Raw genomic sequence first — 18,456 nt, 5'->3', positions numbered from 1 at the left:
AGAGTAAATAAATCTCAATACGAAATTTTTAATAAACCCCTCTTTATTCTCCTGAAGAGGCGAAAAAAGTTTTAGAGAAAAATTAATTTTCTGAAAAATTGAAAACTGAAATTAACACACTACCATATCACGTATGGCTCTTAATTGCCGCAAAATTCAAATTTAAAAACATACTATTTGAAAATTGTAAGATTGATCGAGAGAATTAAAGTAGTTGATCTATAAAAATAAATAAATAATAATGTAATAACATAAAAAAATACAGAATCTTTATCCGACATGTAGAAAGATATAGAGATATGGAAAGTTAACAAACAATAATATTTTGCATCGTTCTATTTACATCATTCAATTTGCAACGATACAGCAAGAGAGAAACGAGTTTTCGTTTATACAAGCTAGTTGAATGCAAAAATTTCTGAATTTATACAACGCGCATCAGCCTAATAGCAGAGGCAAATACCCTTTCGCAATTGTGGGTGGCATTTCGACTCGAACGTAATAAACATTTGTCGATCTTACTAATGCACGCCGCATACCATCACAGGATGGTATTCACGAGCGCATGAGTGTGTGTTCTTAGTTGCATCTGCATATGTGGGTGCGTGTGTATATAAGAAAATTGGAAAAAATTCGCCTATGATAACAAGGAGGTCGCCGCCGCCGTCCTCGTCGTCGTCGTCACGTGAGAAATGGGGCCGTGCACGGGAAAAGGCGGATGCCGCCTTTTCTTTATATCGCCTGCAGCTTTTCAGAACTCGGTCGTAACCCTTCTCGAGTGCTTTCAAAAGGTCCGCGAAGAGATGCCTTTTTTCCAGGACGAGAGAATGCGCCGCCGCGTATAAAGCGCAAAGGCAAAGAGTTTATGCGACTGGCGACGATCTTAACGTAAGCTCACCGGAAAAGCTCGTTTTCGAGTATGGGTTTCATAATGATGTAAAACCATATGATGTATGTAATTTAAAAGTTAAGCAGGCGTGTGTACAAAGAGTATGGATAACATAAAATTTGAAGTAATATTCAAGGTATTAAAATTTACTGCACGATTACCTTTCTGTGAGCTCCCTTTTTATCTCTTATTTATCTTCTTTTTATACTTATTCTTTATTCTAACTCGAGACTCGCTCTTCGAATTTTTTAATTACGATTTCAAAAATTAAAGGGCAAATTTGATGGTTTAATTTATTGACAGTCTCCAATTTAATACGATGACATAATTAGTAGTGTTAAATAATTAATTTAATAATAAAATAATTATAACGAAGCTTTTTCTTTTGATAAGCTATAATAAAAATCTTATACTAAGGTAATATGACTTATATGTAAGATAATATGACATTTTATTAAAAATTGTATGTATGAATCTGCAATATAAGTTTTCAGGAGAGATGACTTGGATATTTTTATTTACTTAGAATAACATAAAATTTGAAGTAATACTCAAGATATTAAGGTCTACTGTACGATTGTCTTTCTGTGGGCTTTTTTATATTTATTTCCTCTTTATACTTATCCTTTATTTTATTATATTTATTCTAACTCGAGACTCGCTCTTCGTATTTTTTAATTACAATTTCAAAAAATTAAAGGGCAAATTTATTGATGGTTTAATTTATTGACAGTCTCCAATTTAATACGACGACATAATTAAGTAGTATTAAATAATTAATTTAATAATAAAATAATTGTAACAAAGTTTTTTCTTTTGATAAGCTATAATAAAAATCGAGAAATCATACTAAGGTAATATGACTTATATGTAAGATAATATGACATTTTATTGAAAATTGTATGTATGAATCTGCAATATAAGTTTTTAGGGTGACTTGGGTGTACGGAGTTAATCGATAAAGTTAAAAGGCTATAGCAGCGGAGATCAAATTTGAATAGCTATCACCGCGTTGCGTTAACTATTTACCTACGCTAACCGCTCGGCGCGTGAATGCAAGTTTCTGTTCGCCCGGCGCTATCAGGTTGGATACAGATCGGTTAGTTACACAGCGTTCGATAATTATATCACCAAAATTCAATTCCGCGGACTCGTGCCTGAAGAGGAGCCGCATAGGGCGCATATAGGGCGAGTGCAATCGCATCCCTCGATGGCGCGTCAATATTAGCATAGAAGCGGAACCCCGAATTCTATTCGACCGTCTGTCCGGACACTGAAAGCCGCGAGAGCGTGTATATATACACACACGTCCATATATACTCTGTGACATATATATCTCTCTATCTACTTACGCCGATAACGGAATTGATAGAACCGTATAATAATTATAACCATCCCCAAGCCGAGCTCCGCGATATCCCAATTCTATGATCGTTACCGCTCGCACTGACCAGTGAACTGAACGATGACACGTGTTCCCGGATGCATAATTCATCCATCGGGAAGCCTATCCTCCGAACATCGTAAATCATGAATTACCGTGAAGATGACAATCGATCGAATTTGCCGATTTTCGCTTGCTTCCTTTCGGATCGTGCATTGTGCATGCGAGATATAATTCTTTTGATCCCGCCGACGTGTGGACTCGAATCTTTCCGCACAAAAAAAAAGGACATTCTTGTTTTGAAAATATATTTAGTTTTAACATGGAAATCTTGAAATGAGATTAAATTGCGTTAATTAAAGAAAAATATAATTGCATGAATAATTGCTTACTTGAATGAAGCCATTTTATATAGTTCAATCAAGAAAAATATATTCTTATGATTTAAGATTTAATTTCCTTGAATGGAAAAGAAACAATGTTGGATAGAAAATAACATTTTTAAATCAAAGATTATAATTTTCTTAAAGTAGAATTAAATAATTATATATTCTTGAGGACAATTACAATATTAAAATAAGACTATAATATTGTTAAAATTTAAAATTATTAAATTCTTCTAAGAAGATTATAAATTGTTGCGTATATACGAAACAATGAACGCGTTAGTTTAAGTATATAAGTTTTGATTTGACACTTATTTTTTTTCCGTGCGCGTTATTTAATTTCGCGCGCGCTATAACGCTGTCAAACTTGACGGCATTATTATTTTTTAAAGCTCGAAGATTTTTTCAAAGGTCGAAACAAGGAAATAAAAAACAATGTTTTACGCGACGCACGAAAGCTCTTGTTGATCGTAAATACGTGCGATTCGATGTCGAAATCTCATCGGAGCAATTAATTCATCGCCAGTGACCCGCCAGTGCGAATTCTTTCTCGTCGGTCGTGGCAACGTGAAGGTACAGAAAGGTCGGATGGACGGTAATTTCCCTGAAAACGGATAATTACGGAGCGAGGCGAAAGTCAGAGCTTATTCCGGTCCCCCTCCCTCCGTCGTGAAATTTCATTCGCCACAATCTCTCGCACGTTCCGCTGTGGATAAAAGCAGCTCGTTGTCTGGACATGAAGAGGGGACAGAAAGAGAGTGTGTTTCTCCCTTTCTCTTTCTCTCTCTCTCTCTCTCTCTCTCTCGGCTGATTTCGGAAGCAGCCAGCCATGACTAGCCAGACGATGTACGTCACATCCATCAAGCGGGATGAGGACGGCGTTGTTTCGCCATACGGATGACGTGATGTTGCAAAGGCAGACATCACCCCCCGTCGACGTTGAAGGCGATACACTTGGATGGAAATTACGCGAGAGGCGAAAACGATGGGCTATGCGGTTGTTGTCTGCCGAGCACGAAGGTGATCCATGAATGACACGCGCTCAATTTCCGCGGCCGTTTTGCTTATGCGCGCTACGCTAGGCTCGCTTTATTGCGAGCGCATTTTTGCAAACGTGTCTTTCCACACTGTACGTTAACGTCCACTATTCTCCACTCGACCGGCTTTCGGTCTCGATCCAGTAGTTAATCGATGCCAAACGCCGACACTGTGTTCCGATGATTTGTTACACGGTTCATCATGGAAATTTACGAGCTTTTTCGCGTCCGTGTCTGCTATTCCCTCGTACTACGTAAAACTTACGTGCATACGTGCGTTTACTCGGTTTATATTTGTAAATCTTAAAAAAATACTTTCGCCCTCAAAATACTCCGGCATTTATAAACTCTTAACGATTTCATTAAGTAATTTCCACTTGTAAACAGTACATTCTTATTAATTCCAACCTCTCTGGAAGCCACTTTACAGTGCGTTATTTTAAACACGCGAATGTTTGTTCTGCGCGTGGAAATGGCAACGAGCCAGATAGCGTTTTGCGATATTTTCCAGCGGTAAAGTGCGATGAGACATTTTCCGCCAACAGAGAGTGTACATTTTGATAAAGCTTTTCGTGGTTCTTCCATTGTTTAACTGTGCTTTCACGTTATAATAAATTATCATATTTTTCTATGTCTATAATGAATGTCTACTGTGTGAACAATTATATATAATTGTTATTGAAAAAGAGAGCTTTCAACGAGTTACGTTTTAACGAGATATGTATTTTATATACAGAGAGCGGAAGAGAAGAAAAGAGAGATACATACGGAAAGATTTTGCCGTATGAAAAGAAACGCAAACAGACACATAATAATATGTAATAACTGAGAATATGCGCGGCACGTTTTGTGCGTAGAGAATATCGCATAGAATATCGTGCACAATATGTCAAGCTCGCAGACACATTAAAAATTAGTTTGCAAGACGGCATCCAGCGTCGGCGGTATATTTTTTCGCCGGTTTATTTCTTCAACGTTAACCGTCAACATGCGCATGCCACGCTCAGCAGCAATTCATCCGAGTAAACTGTCGTCTACTACTGCGTGAAAATCACTTTATTGCAGCCAGACGCGCATCCACCCCACGATACAATGTAGACCAAATTCATTCTCGACATGAGCGTTAAATTTTTGTTCCGCCATATTGAATTCCGCTCGTTATCAACGTCATATTTTACGGTTTTTCCGCATTTGACATATATTCGCATTTAATTATCGATCATCCTTCATTAAAGAGTTATTTATTGAACGTAAAATATCGGTAAGCCTATAGAAATGTCGCGAGTGTGCCTTCCGAGTCTCGCAAAGTTAAACGAAACGAGAAAAGTTCGGTCATAATCGCATACTGAAAAATGCTATAAATATTCTACAGTAACGTTCTATTCTTCTCCCGACGAGTTTTTTTCCAAGACGCCCGTAACGGACTCTAGCGCGACGAATCTCACTTTACTCTTCGCCATAACGGTTCTGCTTAGTTCCGTGCTGTAAAACTTCGAGCTATTTCAGAGACTTAATACGAGACTTGAATATACTCGCCCTAAGTATAATGGTGCATGTATATATATATATATATATATATATATATATATATATATATATATATATATATATATAGTGGAGATCAGACTTTCGAATAACGTTAAATTAAGTCTAAGCCTTCTTCCATGCAACTGTCATTATAACATGACTTTTTCTTGACGCAAAAGTTTCGCAAGCTGTTTTTGCTGGATTTACAGAAATGCGAGGAGTTGTGTTTAATGCGTAGCAAGAAATTACTCGCATCGCGACCAAAGCAACGAAATTTACATTCCATAAATATTCTGTGCAATTTATCTATAAAAATCAGATATAAAATATAGGAACGACACAATTGTGTGATTATTTTTCAGTACTTTTCATCAATTTTTAATTTCCTAAATTAATGTATGTATAATTATAATATGTGATTTTTATTATAATCGATAAAATAAAATATTTTTATTATAATCGATAAAAACAAGCTGATAAATAAGCTGGAAAAATAAGATGTAAATTATTCTGCAAAATTATCCTATTTTATAGATAAAATATTTGATACTGTCAATATACATGTTTTCTTATACACGTTTTCAATATAAATATATTGAATGTGAAGATATACTGATAGTATCACAAATATATTATCTACAAAATAGAATTTTAATTAGATAAATATTGTAACACATATTTCATCAGATATTTTATTACTCTAAAAAAATACTCTTTTTTTTCTCGTATTCTCTCATAATATTATTACATTTCGAATCAAGTAGAATTACATTTAAAGTGAAATCGCAAACTGCGTTCGTTTAATGTATATATTTTTATATATCGAATTTATGACATGACAAAAGACGACATTACATAATGACTTCTTTCCTTTAATACTTAATTTTTCAGCATACAATATATTAACTCGTAATCCAAAGATAGAACACGAACCAGTGCAAATAGATATTCCTTCCGGCAATGCCGAAAATGGAAACGGCCCTTCCATTAGCTCTCACGGACACGAGAGCCTCTAATAAACACTGTAATCCTCCATTTCCTCGGCTTGCGTGCTTCCGCTGCCTGAGCATGTCTCGCGGGATCCTTCTTGCGTAATCCAGCAGCAGGAAGGTGGAAGGCGCCGCTCGCGGAGGCAAGCGGCCGGCAAGAACACGGAGCACAAGCACGGAGCGGGCATTTTCGAGCAAAACACCCGGTTCGGCAATTTGTCAGAGGGTGATTAATTGGCGAGCCGCCACCGCCGCTCACCCTCTCACTAACCTTCCAACGCTGGCGACGAAGGCGGTGCGCTATCCGCCGCACTGGTTGAAATTTATGCAGCGAATTCTCGTCGGATAGATACTGGTGCCATCACATGGGCGCTCCGACTGTAGCAAAATCCACCAGACGGATGCAGTTTGTGATTCGAGTAAAAAGAGCAACTGCACATGTCGTACATATTCGGTATAATAATCATACATCAGCGAGAGAATAACGATATCCGCTCCAAATCTGGCGAGGCTGATAACGTTAAAATTTATTCGCGAATGAAAATGTATATAATTGTAAAACTGTAAATTGTCGGGAGGATTTTTTGTACAATATATTTTTCCTCTCGAATTATATTTGCTTTCGTTGATTATATAATAAAATCAACAAGTATAAAATTATTACATGAAATTGGTATTATGAAATTTTTTGCAGAAGATACTGTTACCGATTATAAAATTATATTATTAAAATATTATTAAGATAAAATAATATAAAATAATCGCGCGTAATAACATGAAAAAAAAGATAAAGTTATAATATCCTTTAGTGTGTGCTAGTATTTTATACTACATATAACATTTGATTCTCTATTGTTTCATAATTTTATACATTCTCATTTGAAAGACTTTACTTTCGGATAATGATCGGCGCTAAAACTGATAATCTAGATATACGTAACGCGAAAAAAGATTGCCAGAGTCAAAAAGAAAAACTTGCACGCGCTGCAAAACAAGTAGTGAACAAGCTGGACAGCGGTGAATTGTGATCATGGCCGGAGAATGCCTCAAGGACCCTCCGTGAGTGGGTGTTCCGACTGTCGCCCATACATTTCGTGAGGGTGTAACGAGATGTCGTAACTCGCGTCGCTCGAGCAAACTTCAGCTGCCATTGCGGTTGGAAAATTTAACCGTTAAATAAAGATTGGATTTGTAAAGTAGAGTATCAAATATTTAATCCATAGTTATAACAAAAAATTTGCATTTACCTAATTACATTAACATTTAACAAAACAACTTAATTGCTACCGGAATATAATTGCATCCTCTAATGAGATATCTATAAATAAATATCATAATAAATGTCATAAATGTATTTTATTAAAAAATGTTTTCAATTTATTTAGAATATTTGTTTTAACTTTCCTTTACAGTATCTTTTATAATTATGAGAGAGAAAATTGCAAAAAATCAACTATTCAAATCCTACTATTAAAATGATACCGAAAAAAAGTCATGGGCAATATCGCACGATATATACACACACATACACAGCTGGATATTTTTTTTTTTTTTTACAAAACAGCGGGCAGTTTCTCACGTAAACTATTAGCAAAATTAAATGCATCCTGTTCTTCCGGAAAGTGGTTCACACGAGAGAGCAGTAATTTTTCAGGGTCCACAACACATCGCGGAGTAAAAATGTATTTCCAAAATATTCGCATCGTATGCAAGAATATTCTTTATGTCGTGAAAATTTAATGAAAGCTCTCTTGTTACATTTTTCAAGATAAACCACTCGTATGTCGTTATTACAAAAATTACTCACAAAGTCGCTTTCGTTTCTGCCGTGGCAGTAAAGTACCGCGATAAGCTGTAAGTCAAATGGTTTTCCTTTTATCACGGATGGTAAAAGATACGAAAAGAACCCAGAGGAAAGTTCATCTATCTATTATGGGAGCTTAGCTCATTGTCCGATTTAGTTTTATAATGGAATCGATAGGATGATACATTTAAACGACGAATGTGCATGAATATCACGGGTTAATTGGCATCATTATTTTTAACATAATACGAATAATATGGAAAAAAATCCATAATTAAAGTCCGTGTAAATATTTAGTGTCATCTTTTCTAATGTAATGTTACCTTTAATGGCTAAATATAATGTTATATGGTATCCATCGATTTGTTTTAATCGTACTGATCTGAAGACTCTTGAAGCTGTGATTATACGTCGAATTGCGACAAAATTTAACCATTAATTTAAAATACGAATTAGGTTAATCAAAATTGCATATAGCGCGATACTAGAGAACTAAAGTTGGAAAAAGCCAGTAGAGAGCAACTTTAGATCGTGTTCGCATTAGGAAAATTTAGATTGGATGAACTCGCGTATGAATACGAACAGGTTAAAGGACAGGCGGATACGCTACTTGTTGGACGAGAATCCAACGATAGCGAAGCAACAGGGAGTGCGTACAACGTCGCTCTCGCTGGGAGTAATTTGCGAATATTTTACGGCTCCCCAAAGCCGTAAATGCAACCGACCGCGTATATTTGCACCGTGCCTGTCGCGGATATTAGCTCCCGGTACCGTGTATGCTCCCCGAGGTCAGAAGACGTAGAGATAACCGGGTGATGAATGTCCCGTCAGCAACGAGGTGGTTTGCTAACCTTTGAGAGGAGAGAGGCAATAGTCGTCGTGGCCTCATCTACTATCGTCTCACAGATTGCGCCTTAAATCATTTGGCGGGACGACGGATCACCGGAGATCTCCTGTCCCAAATGATTCGCTTGCGTCCCTTCGTTCGTTTGCCGACACGTCGGTAACGGTGAGAAATCGCGCAGACTGCATCAACGAGGAATTGTGGCCAGTGGAAGTTTCGAAGATTCGAATATCGTGCAGCTCGAATGAGCGAGAAAGAGGTCAAGATTTTTTATTGATATCTAAATACATCAATGCGATAAATAAAAATGCATAGATATGTAAATAAAGAACGCGAAGTTATGATAATTAATTATAATGAATAATATTACATGTATATGTAAATATATTTTTAAACTTTTCGCGGAATTTATTGCAAACAACTGTAATTTTACATTATACAAAAAATTTCATTTTAATTAGAAATTTTCATATTTAAATTTTAATATGTGAGCACTTTACATAGAGCTTTATTTAAATTTTAATATAAGCATTTCAAAAATTGTAACAAAATTTGAATTATATAAATAAAATAATAAAATGTAAATTATATCGATTATAAAAAGATCGAAGATAGAATTTATGCTTAATATAGTATGTGTAAATTTAGATTTAATTCTGCAGGTTCTCGATGTATATTTATCATGGTAATTAAACGAATGTCATCTCTATGAAACAATTTTAAAAAGATCACATTTTCTTTTTGCTAACAAGTTACATTAATTGCAGTTAATGAATTTTCGCGATTACAGCCAAAATCTTATTATTACATAATATCTCGTATAGATAAGGCACTAAAGCAAGGTGTTTTGTAGTCAAAATTGATTTTCTATTTACTTTAACATGACATTATTCCAGTCTATGGGGTATCTTGATTTTTCGGTGTACCGTTATGTCTTATTAATTCAAGAGCGATGGGTGCATAAGATATATTTGACATTCAAATGATATATGTATCATATCAAAGGATACATTGCTTTCAAATATTATATCTGGGAAAATTGTGCACGAAATATATGCTTGTAAATTAAAATCAGGTGTATAAAGATTGATAGATGCTATGAAACGCACGTCTATGATAAGCGCGATTCCCTATTTCCCGCGATAACGTCATATAGCAAAACGGGAAACAAATTCGACGATGTCACCGTGCAAAACACGTGCGAGTGACACGCGCGTCGTTATCCCGTGGAGATCAAATTAAATGCAACGAACGTCGCCGGAGTCTCTCTTGGTGTTATTGCCGACGTTATCTTATCGTCGAAAGCAAAAGAGAAACGAGATGCGGACGACGTTTCGGCTCTTACGGGCTGACGCGATAAGAAATAACGGGCTCCTCGTTAGGAAGGATAAAATCGTATGACGGTTGGGTTGGAAGTTAGATAGATAAGCACGGCACTCGTAATTGGGGATATTCGTGAATGATACCGTTTTGGGTAGCCCGCCCGTTTTTCCTCGCTACAATAAATATCGAGGGAGATTTGTTCTTTTTGCTAGTGGAAATAAATAGTTTGGGAAATGAATAGTGCACGCAGCATTAATCGCGGTAACTTTCGCGATAACTTGATCGCGAGCCACATATGTTTTTTTCAATACGCGATATCTTGGAATAATTGAACAACGAATGTATCTCGAAATGAATAAAATTGAATGCGGAAACCATGCGGAGTTAAATTAATTAATTTTGAAATAACACATGTATGTACGTATCTATCTCTTTTATTTGCGTGGCGATTTTATTCCATCGATTGAACAATTTTTTGCCGTATTTGCCGGCGTACCAATGCAGGAAGCATATCGTGTGATAAAGAGTTGCGTAAAATAGCTTACTATTACAAAATTTGAATTGTAAAGTGAGAAACGCGGCTTTGTATCCGATATTTCTGTGATGTTATCCGGCACTTTTATAAAACTTGAAATGCGACACGAGTCGCGAAATTCCCTTCGGTTGCCGGGACAGCAACAAATTTTTCAAAGTCGCGCAAATGAATGGATCGAGGCCGCGCGATGCATTAAATGGCCAGCCGCAACGCGTGCATTTTTAAACGAATCGAAGGGCCCACTAATGCTTTCCAGTCTGGACTTCCTTCCATTTATTCGGGAACGCGTTTTCCGAGGCGAAATGGGTTTCAATGCGAGCGACACTGCTGCTATAAATTCCCTTTGTCGCCGAGAAGGGAGAGAAGATTGCGAGCGACTGGGATCTTGGCGCTTGGAGAAAAAGTGTCGTAATCCCACGATTAGGTAATCCGTTTTTAAATCGTGACATCTTTCCGCGTCTATCTACGGTGCTGAAATAATTACGATTTGAAATCCGTGCAGCTACCCGCTTAAAGGGACTTGGCGAGCAGTGAAGTAATGCCCCATCTGTCTTGATAGCGTCCGCGCGCTGCGAAATGTCAAGTCGCCTGGCGGAAAAGCGGAAAGCACCTTTGCGTCGTCCGGCTGTCTGTCTCGCGGCAGCTTTGTGCGTGAGACCAGCTTAAAATATCCCGCGCTCAAAGCACGAGGGTTGGAGAAAAGTTCTCGCATTCTTCAGAGTTCTGCGCAATTCCGCGCCCTTAATCGGGCTTGCTAGTAGTAGCCGGTCGTAGACGGGAAACTGCAACGAAAAATTCTCGATGGAACCTCGCGAGAAAGTTTCCTCCGACGGAAATTGTATCGCGGATTCCGTGCAAGTAAAAAAGTCCGAAACAATATTACAGGCATTTCTTTATCCTGTATATATTCCGCGCGTTTCTGATCTCTCTCACTCGCATTAATCGAATTAGAAGAAATATTTTTTGCGAAAATACATTTCGATATTGTAAACAAGAAACTGCGCAACGAAAAATAGTCCGTGTATGTTTTGTACGTATTCGAGTTTAGAGCTAGCGATGTGAGAAACGCGCATTCGTTCGCGCGCTGCCGTTTGCAGGGAATTTAGCCTTCGGCGCTCGGCCTTTGGAAAATTAAATTACTTACTGTCCGATATTGTTTACCGATACTTAAATCGACCGACACGACGAGTACCGACAGTTTAATCTCTCCGCACCCCCGTCTCCGCCCGCCGTCTCGCGGAAAGAAGAAAGGTCAGAAGAACGAAAGCGAGCGACCTTTATCGATTTCAGCGTTTCCCGCGGGAAATCGCGTTCGTTCGGCAAGGAACAACCGGGGCGGATACCGTGGAAGGAAGGATATTCGCGACGAACGGTGCATAGAATTTTCCATTACAGCGAATGCAAGTACCTATCCTTATCATAGCGGTGCATATTCCACCGACGGCGATGACGAAGACGGCGACGACTATCTCTCGCCAAGTAATGGAAAACAAACAAGGAAAATATCGTCCGTTTACAATACCGCAATATTCCGTGCCTGATACGCTCCTTAAAGCAGGATTTGCGAATATTCGTGGGGCGTGGCAAGGAGCACAGCAAAAAGTGTATTTGTTAAATTCACGAGTATCATCCGGATATGAGCATCAATCTAAAATTTAATGTGCTGATCTCTCTTCCTGCAGAATCATTTTTGAGTATTTACGTTAAGAGGATCCTTCTCCCTTGGTATCTTTCAAAATTAAATACGAAACTTTCGTATTTAATTTTACATAAAAGTTGCTCGAGATAAAACATTTACTTGTACATTGCACAATATTGGTCTATTAACTGTAATTAGGATTATTTATTGTAAGTGTGTTATTTCAGGAAACGAGGGATGCTCGTCAACTCGCTTGAATTTAAACTTGTAAAACCTGCGACGAGCAAATATACTATCGATTAGCAATGTGTATCGAAGTTTTGACAGTTAGGCGAATGGCAGAGCGATTACTATTACGAAGAACAACGGCATTGTTTCGCACGACGGTAATGATCGCGTTTAATGTGCCATTAAAAGTTGTTAACTGTTGTTTCGGACAAACGTCACATTATACAGATACGATGCGCGTAGTTCGACATTGTTGCGTTAATTTATCGTTTCCCGATCTCGGAAACCGATACGAAGGATAATTAAATGCTTCTCAATTAGATGGTTTCTTTATGGTAATCGCATTAAATCCTACATTACTTTTTGTCGTTTGAAAGCAAAAATTATTCATCCTCTTTAAAAAAATTTGAAAATGATTTTTCTCTTGTATTCTTTAAAATTTTGTCTAAAGTTAAATAATTCAATCTGAGATGTTATTCAAACTTTTAAAAAAGCAAGATTTTATTGTGTTTTTTTTTAAATTAATCGCAGAAAGTATTCACATATTTTTGTTAAGGAAATATTTCAATTTTCGGTAAGAATTATTATTATTTCATATGTATCAAATATATGAATATATTAACAACAATCAAACATTTTACATAATAAACATACATTAAACATACATTCGGTAATTAAAAAATTGGGATACAATTTTTATCACAATTTTATTCAGAAATCATTTTCAATCAACTAAATATTTTGCGGTTGTAATGAATTTTAATTATCGGTACGACAATAGAATATTTGGTATATATTATAAAATATTAAATTATCAAATATCGATAAAGCCACAACTAGCATTTTTGCTTCCCGTCAATTGCCATTTCAAATTCAAATGATATAAAAGAATCGCTTTTGTTTTTGGCAATGGTCATTTTAATTAAAGCTTGAACATGTGGTTAATTTGAAAACTATTGTAACGTTATATTACACATATAGAGAGACTTTTAATATTTTTTTAATGATAATACATTTTTATCATATTCTAAAAAAAGCACCAATTTAGATATATGTAAATTATTATTATACAAAAAATATATCAAAATAAATCATATTAACAAAAATATTTAAATTTACAGTATTCGAGAAAAATTATGATGGAATATAAAAGTCATTTTGCAAATATTAACATAATAAGTCATATTACAAATATAGTATAAGCCGTGTCTTTTCTTCGTATGTATTTCTAAGTAAACGAGCATTCAAAGATCCAAGTTGGAACTGATATGCATGACGATGATTACGCGAAAAGTATTTTACCGTAGTTGAGTGACATAATTGCGGGTAATTTAGCGATTCATTCCACTCAAGTAGCTCATTCATTCTATAATAAAGAGCGGGAATTAGATTTTATTCCTTACACATTTTTACATGTACTTTTATAACGCAATTTATACAAGTTAAATTTATTATTGCAGCGATTTTTATAACGTATCAGTTCATATTCAGTTTATCAATAGCATTTTACATATATTAATAAAAATAATTTATCTAATTTATCGTTTATCTAATTTATTAAAAAAAAAACATAATTCTAGCTTTAAAATACATTATCAATTTTTTACCGTTTGGACAGATTAAATAATTTTTTATAATCATCGATACGCTCGCCTAGGTGAGAATATAAATGTTGCTTGAATTGAACAGGATTAATTGATTGTTGAAGAAACAAGGTGCAAGTAAAATATATGAAAATGGAGAACACAATCTCGATCTTCCCTCGTGGAGAGCTACCGCGCGTGACGGGTTAATCCAATCGAAGCATCGATGTATGCAATAACGTTTACTTGATCGTACGGGTACTACATATTAGAACGCGTTCGTATATATAGTATGACGGAAGTGTACATACGCGTGTCGACACTGCCTATCACGCAGCTTATTACACGAAGAGGGGTGGGTGGTACTTTGCTCGATAGCACAAAACATTGTTATCCGCGGTATAATCCGCTTTTGTCGATATGAATGACACTATGTAAGTAAACTCATATATATAGCTTGTTTTTTTCTTATTATAAAAAAAGAGAATTAGTATAAAAAAGGAGAATTTTCACTTAAATTTTAATTTAAACATCAAAAAATATATAACGAGAACGCGGTAGAATCGCGTTTGAATTTTTTAAATTTTACTCAACGCAACATCCGTGCGGAAAACAAATATGGTGTTATATAGGATATCGCAGATCTCTCCATTCGTGTGTAATATCCTACGTTTTCTATGCGTATCCGAAGAGCATTGTGTTAGAACATTTAATGTCGCTTTATACGACGTCGCACGTGATACGTGGCTCGTTTACGACGCTCCCCTACGGAGACAAGGATTTCACGGGACGTTTTTCACACATACATGCGCAGGATATCCGTCCACGCGTTGAAATAAACGCACGGAATGCTATATAAACGTCACGTCGTCGTTTGTGCTATGCGTTCAAAAGGAAGCTGAAAATGCGCGGCTACAAGATATAATGATGATAAGAATACCAAAATTTTCCACCTCATATTTATTGTGCTGCTATTCTCAATTTGTGTTATTAATGTCCTTCACGCGGGGTTATTCAAACGAAATTAATTTTGAATTGTCTTTGATTAATTATGTACACCGTACGAAGTATTTTCTTGAATGCAAATTAAATGCGTTAAAAAACATAGTAATTTAACGAAAATTGTTGCTACAATTTAAAAATAAAAACATATGAATATTATATTTACATTGATGCAATATTTAATTAATCTTGTAAAATTGAACCGTTCACTTTGAGAAATAGTGTCAATTAAATAATTAAATAACAAAATCTACCAATGTATTTTCTCGTTTCTGCACATGTTTTACATAAACATAATTAACGTTTCAAAAATTAAAAATATAAAAGGAAGAGCAAAAATATATTGAAGTAGATTTAAATATATAATAATTAAAAATGTCTCTTAAAAGAAATTAATAAAATATGAATATATTGCGAGTGTAGCAAGTTTTAATATTTTAGAATAAATTTTAATTTTGAAATATAATAATACTTGATAACAAAAATGTTCCAAATACAACGCATCGCCATCAAATGTCATATTCGACATTCGGTACGTTTCTTTTTCAAGCAACATATATGTTAATTGTGCAATAAACATGAAAAAATGGTGACAATAGCGCGCAAAATTGAGTCTCCACAAACAACAGAGGCTGTTATTTGCCCGATTTCTTTACGAAATGACGACAATCGCAGATATTTTCACCGTGGCGACATTACACTAATGGTCGGGTTAAGAGCGTACGTGATCGGGGTGCACTAAGTGCAATCACCGACTGAATGTCACGTCGATTGTTCGTCACTATGACATCGTCGTCGATATAACGTCGCAACGTCGCATACAACGTCGATTGCGGGCGGACGCCTCGCAATTAGCAATTAAAATTGGCGGTTTGACCGATTGATTGGACCCGCGTGATATCCTACAGTCAATCGATTTGGCGATCACAATTACCGGCGCTAATTACGTGATAGTACCGTTGCGCGAGGTATGATTAGGCTCGATAAATTATGCCTAGACGCTATCGCAATTTTATATACCATCGCTTCAATATTCTCTCTCCGGAGTGAACGGATGAATAAACAAGAGATTTCTTTCTGCGACATCGAGCACGTGTCATCTCGAAATTATTGCGATCTCCACGTGTCAGAAACGTCACGCGACTTAGAACAACACGTGTAAAAATGATACATCCGGAATAATGGCATGATATGTTAATATGGGCGCGGAGTATACTTTATAACCGTACTCACGTCATTCTGGGCGAAGGTCGGCGTGATTGGCCCGTCGCTGGCTTCCCATTTATCCGCGATGCGGATCGTCTCCGCAGTCTTCTGCTGCACCGATTTCGACTCGTCGAGCAGCGTCAGCTCATAAAACTCCTGAATATCTGCAACAGTCCAGGGAAAAGGAAAAGACGTATTATCTGCCATCTGCCAGAGCGTACGCGAGCGTTCGGAGATAAAATCTCCGTGGACCGTATGACCGGTTTCCCGGTCGGCGAAGAATTTCATTTCGTTTCTACCTATCTAGACTTTCACACGTTACGTGCAAATGCCATGATAAATTGACACTCCTCGCCTGGGGACTCGATTTATTCCGCGTATACATCAAGTATATCGAGACAAACCTCGAAAAGATATAACAGGGCTAGTTGGAAGGCAAATTGATCATATCGTATAATGAGAAAGAAGTAGACTTGGTGTTTAGTTGATCTTGGTATCGTCATGAATGTGTGTCGTTGAAACGAGAAATACACGTTGCATGTTGGAGGTCGGCAGACAAGCGAGCAAGGCTTTCGCACGTACTTCGGTAGCCGAAGATCTTAACGACCGACGTGGATGTCGAGACGTGAATGTGAGAGCTACCCGCGCGATAAGGCGGTCACATAATTTTCAATAGTTCCTCCGCTCTCGCGTAACTCGAGTGGACCCTCGAGCAGCGCGCCTCGCGCAACGCGATGCGCTCTCGAATATATATTACCGGCACCAGAGAGGACACGTCGGGCGCAGGTCGTCTGGGTCGAAGGAGCCCGTAACTCTCCTTGCCACACAGGATGCTCGCTCACCGCGAATAGGATAAGACTGGCTCGTGACAACACGAGGCTCGGAAAACGTAAAACATTATCCCTTTAAGGCGTGCGCTATCTTGAGATTTTGCACAAATTTCATCTTCTTATGATCTCATATTGCGATCGCATTCTTCTTTCTTTGTACTTTGTACTTTGCTACGTGTGTTGAAAAAATTTCAAGAATTGCGAAAGATATATACATGAAGAAGATAGAGAAATAAATGCATAGATTTATTTGTCATGATAAATGCACAAAAGATATCTATTAAAAATATCTTCTCTAGGATGTTTAATATTATACCAATATTCTTTTAAATGTATTTTAATTAAAATATTTTATATCTTTTTACATCTTATATTGTGGTCCCATTCTTCTTACATGCTTTGAGATATTGAAAAAATTTCAAAAATTGCAAAAGATATACATATATGTAGACAGAGAAAGAGATGCATGGATTTTATTTACCATGATAATATAAAATTTCTCTCTAGGATGTCTAATATTATACAAATTCTCTTAGTTATATTTTAATTAAAATATTCTCAGAGCAGAATCGATATTTTTTCTTGTCAGCAAGAGAGTTATGCATAATTGAAAATCGAAAAAAGTATATACCACGAACTTTTCATCTCTTTTGTTTGTACCAACGAGATCGGAAACCGCATAGATTTGCGCAGGAGATTCAATCTTTCTTTCTCTTAAGAAAAGCTCAGCTCCAGCTACATCTATGCGGTTTAATTTCTACCTTCAGACTGTATAATATCTTCAAGAGTTAAAGTAATCTCCCGCATAACCTGTAATTTTCTACGCTTATTGTGGCGAGCATTACTCTCAATTTCTTTGCCAGGCACACGAGTGTCTTGTGCGTGTGGTAGTTGTTAATGAATTGAAATTACGGTTAGTGCTTTGAGGCATCGCTCCCGAGAGCGTCGCGTATTAATTGCTCCCGCGTGAGCAATTCCTAAAGGTAATTTCCAAGTTACATCATTACAGCACCTGTGTATTTCGCGCTATACCGAGCTCTCTCTGTAATTATGCTCGTTAGTCGGTCAAGCGGGCTAAGTTTCTCTGTCCTTTCCACCAAGATAATGCGGCTGTTTCTCTCTCTCAAAAAAAAAAGGGAAAAAACTGACACCTTGCCACCCCTGATGAATAATTAAAGCAATAAGCATGGTATAATAAGTAATAAAAAAAAGTTTTACATAATTTCACAACGCAATTCCCGTTATTCTAT

At 36.6% G+C, this 18,456-nt stretch overlaps 1 protein-coding gene and 1 long non-coding RNA gene across 14 annotated transcripts in view; one reads left to right on the top strand and one right to left on the bottom strand.

Annotated features, from left to right (window-relative positions):
• The window catches only part of Dlg1 (MAGUK family member discs large 1), a 276,280-nt gene that overhangs the window by 213,207 nt on the left and 44,617 nt on the right, over window positions 1–18,456 (bottom strand). For all 12 annotated transcript variants that reach the window (XM_083099768.1, XM_083099758.1, XM_083099759.1 and 9 more), the window contains exon 2: window positions 16,404–16,540. In XM_083099768.1, coding sequence (XP_082955894.1) covers window positions 16,404–16,540 — 137 coding nt within the window. The remainder of the gene's footprint in view (window positions 1–16,403; window positions 16,541–18,456) is intronic.
• The window catches only part of LOC145971760 (uncharacterized), a 152,343-nt gene that overhangs the window by 89,555 nt on the left and 44,332 nt on the right, over window positions 1–18,456 (top strand). The gene's annotated exons all lie outside the window — the stretch shown is intronic.

Source organism: Camponotus vicinus, unplaced genomic scaffold (genome assembly GCF_025532165.1).
Source record: "Camponotus vicinus isolate PSW18456_S1 unplaced genomic scaffold, iyCamVici1.0 SCAF_5, whole genome shotgun sequence".
Taxonomy (NCBI): Eukaryota; Metazoa; Arthropoda; class Insecta; order Hymenoptera; family Formicidae; genus Camponotus; species Camponotus vicinus.
This window is presented reverse-complemented; position numbering and strand designations above follow the sequence as displayed.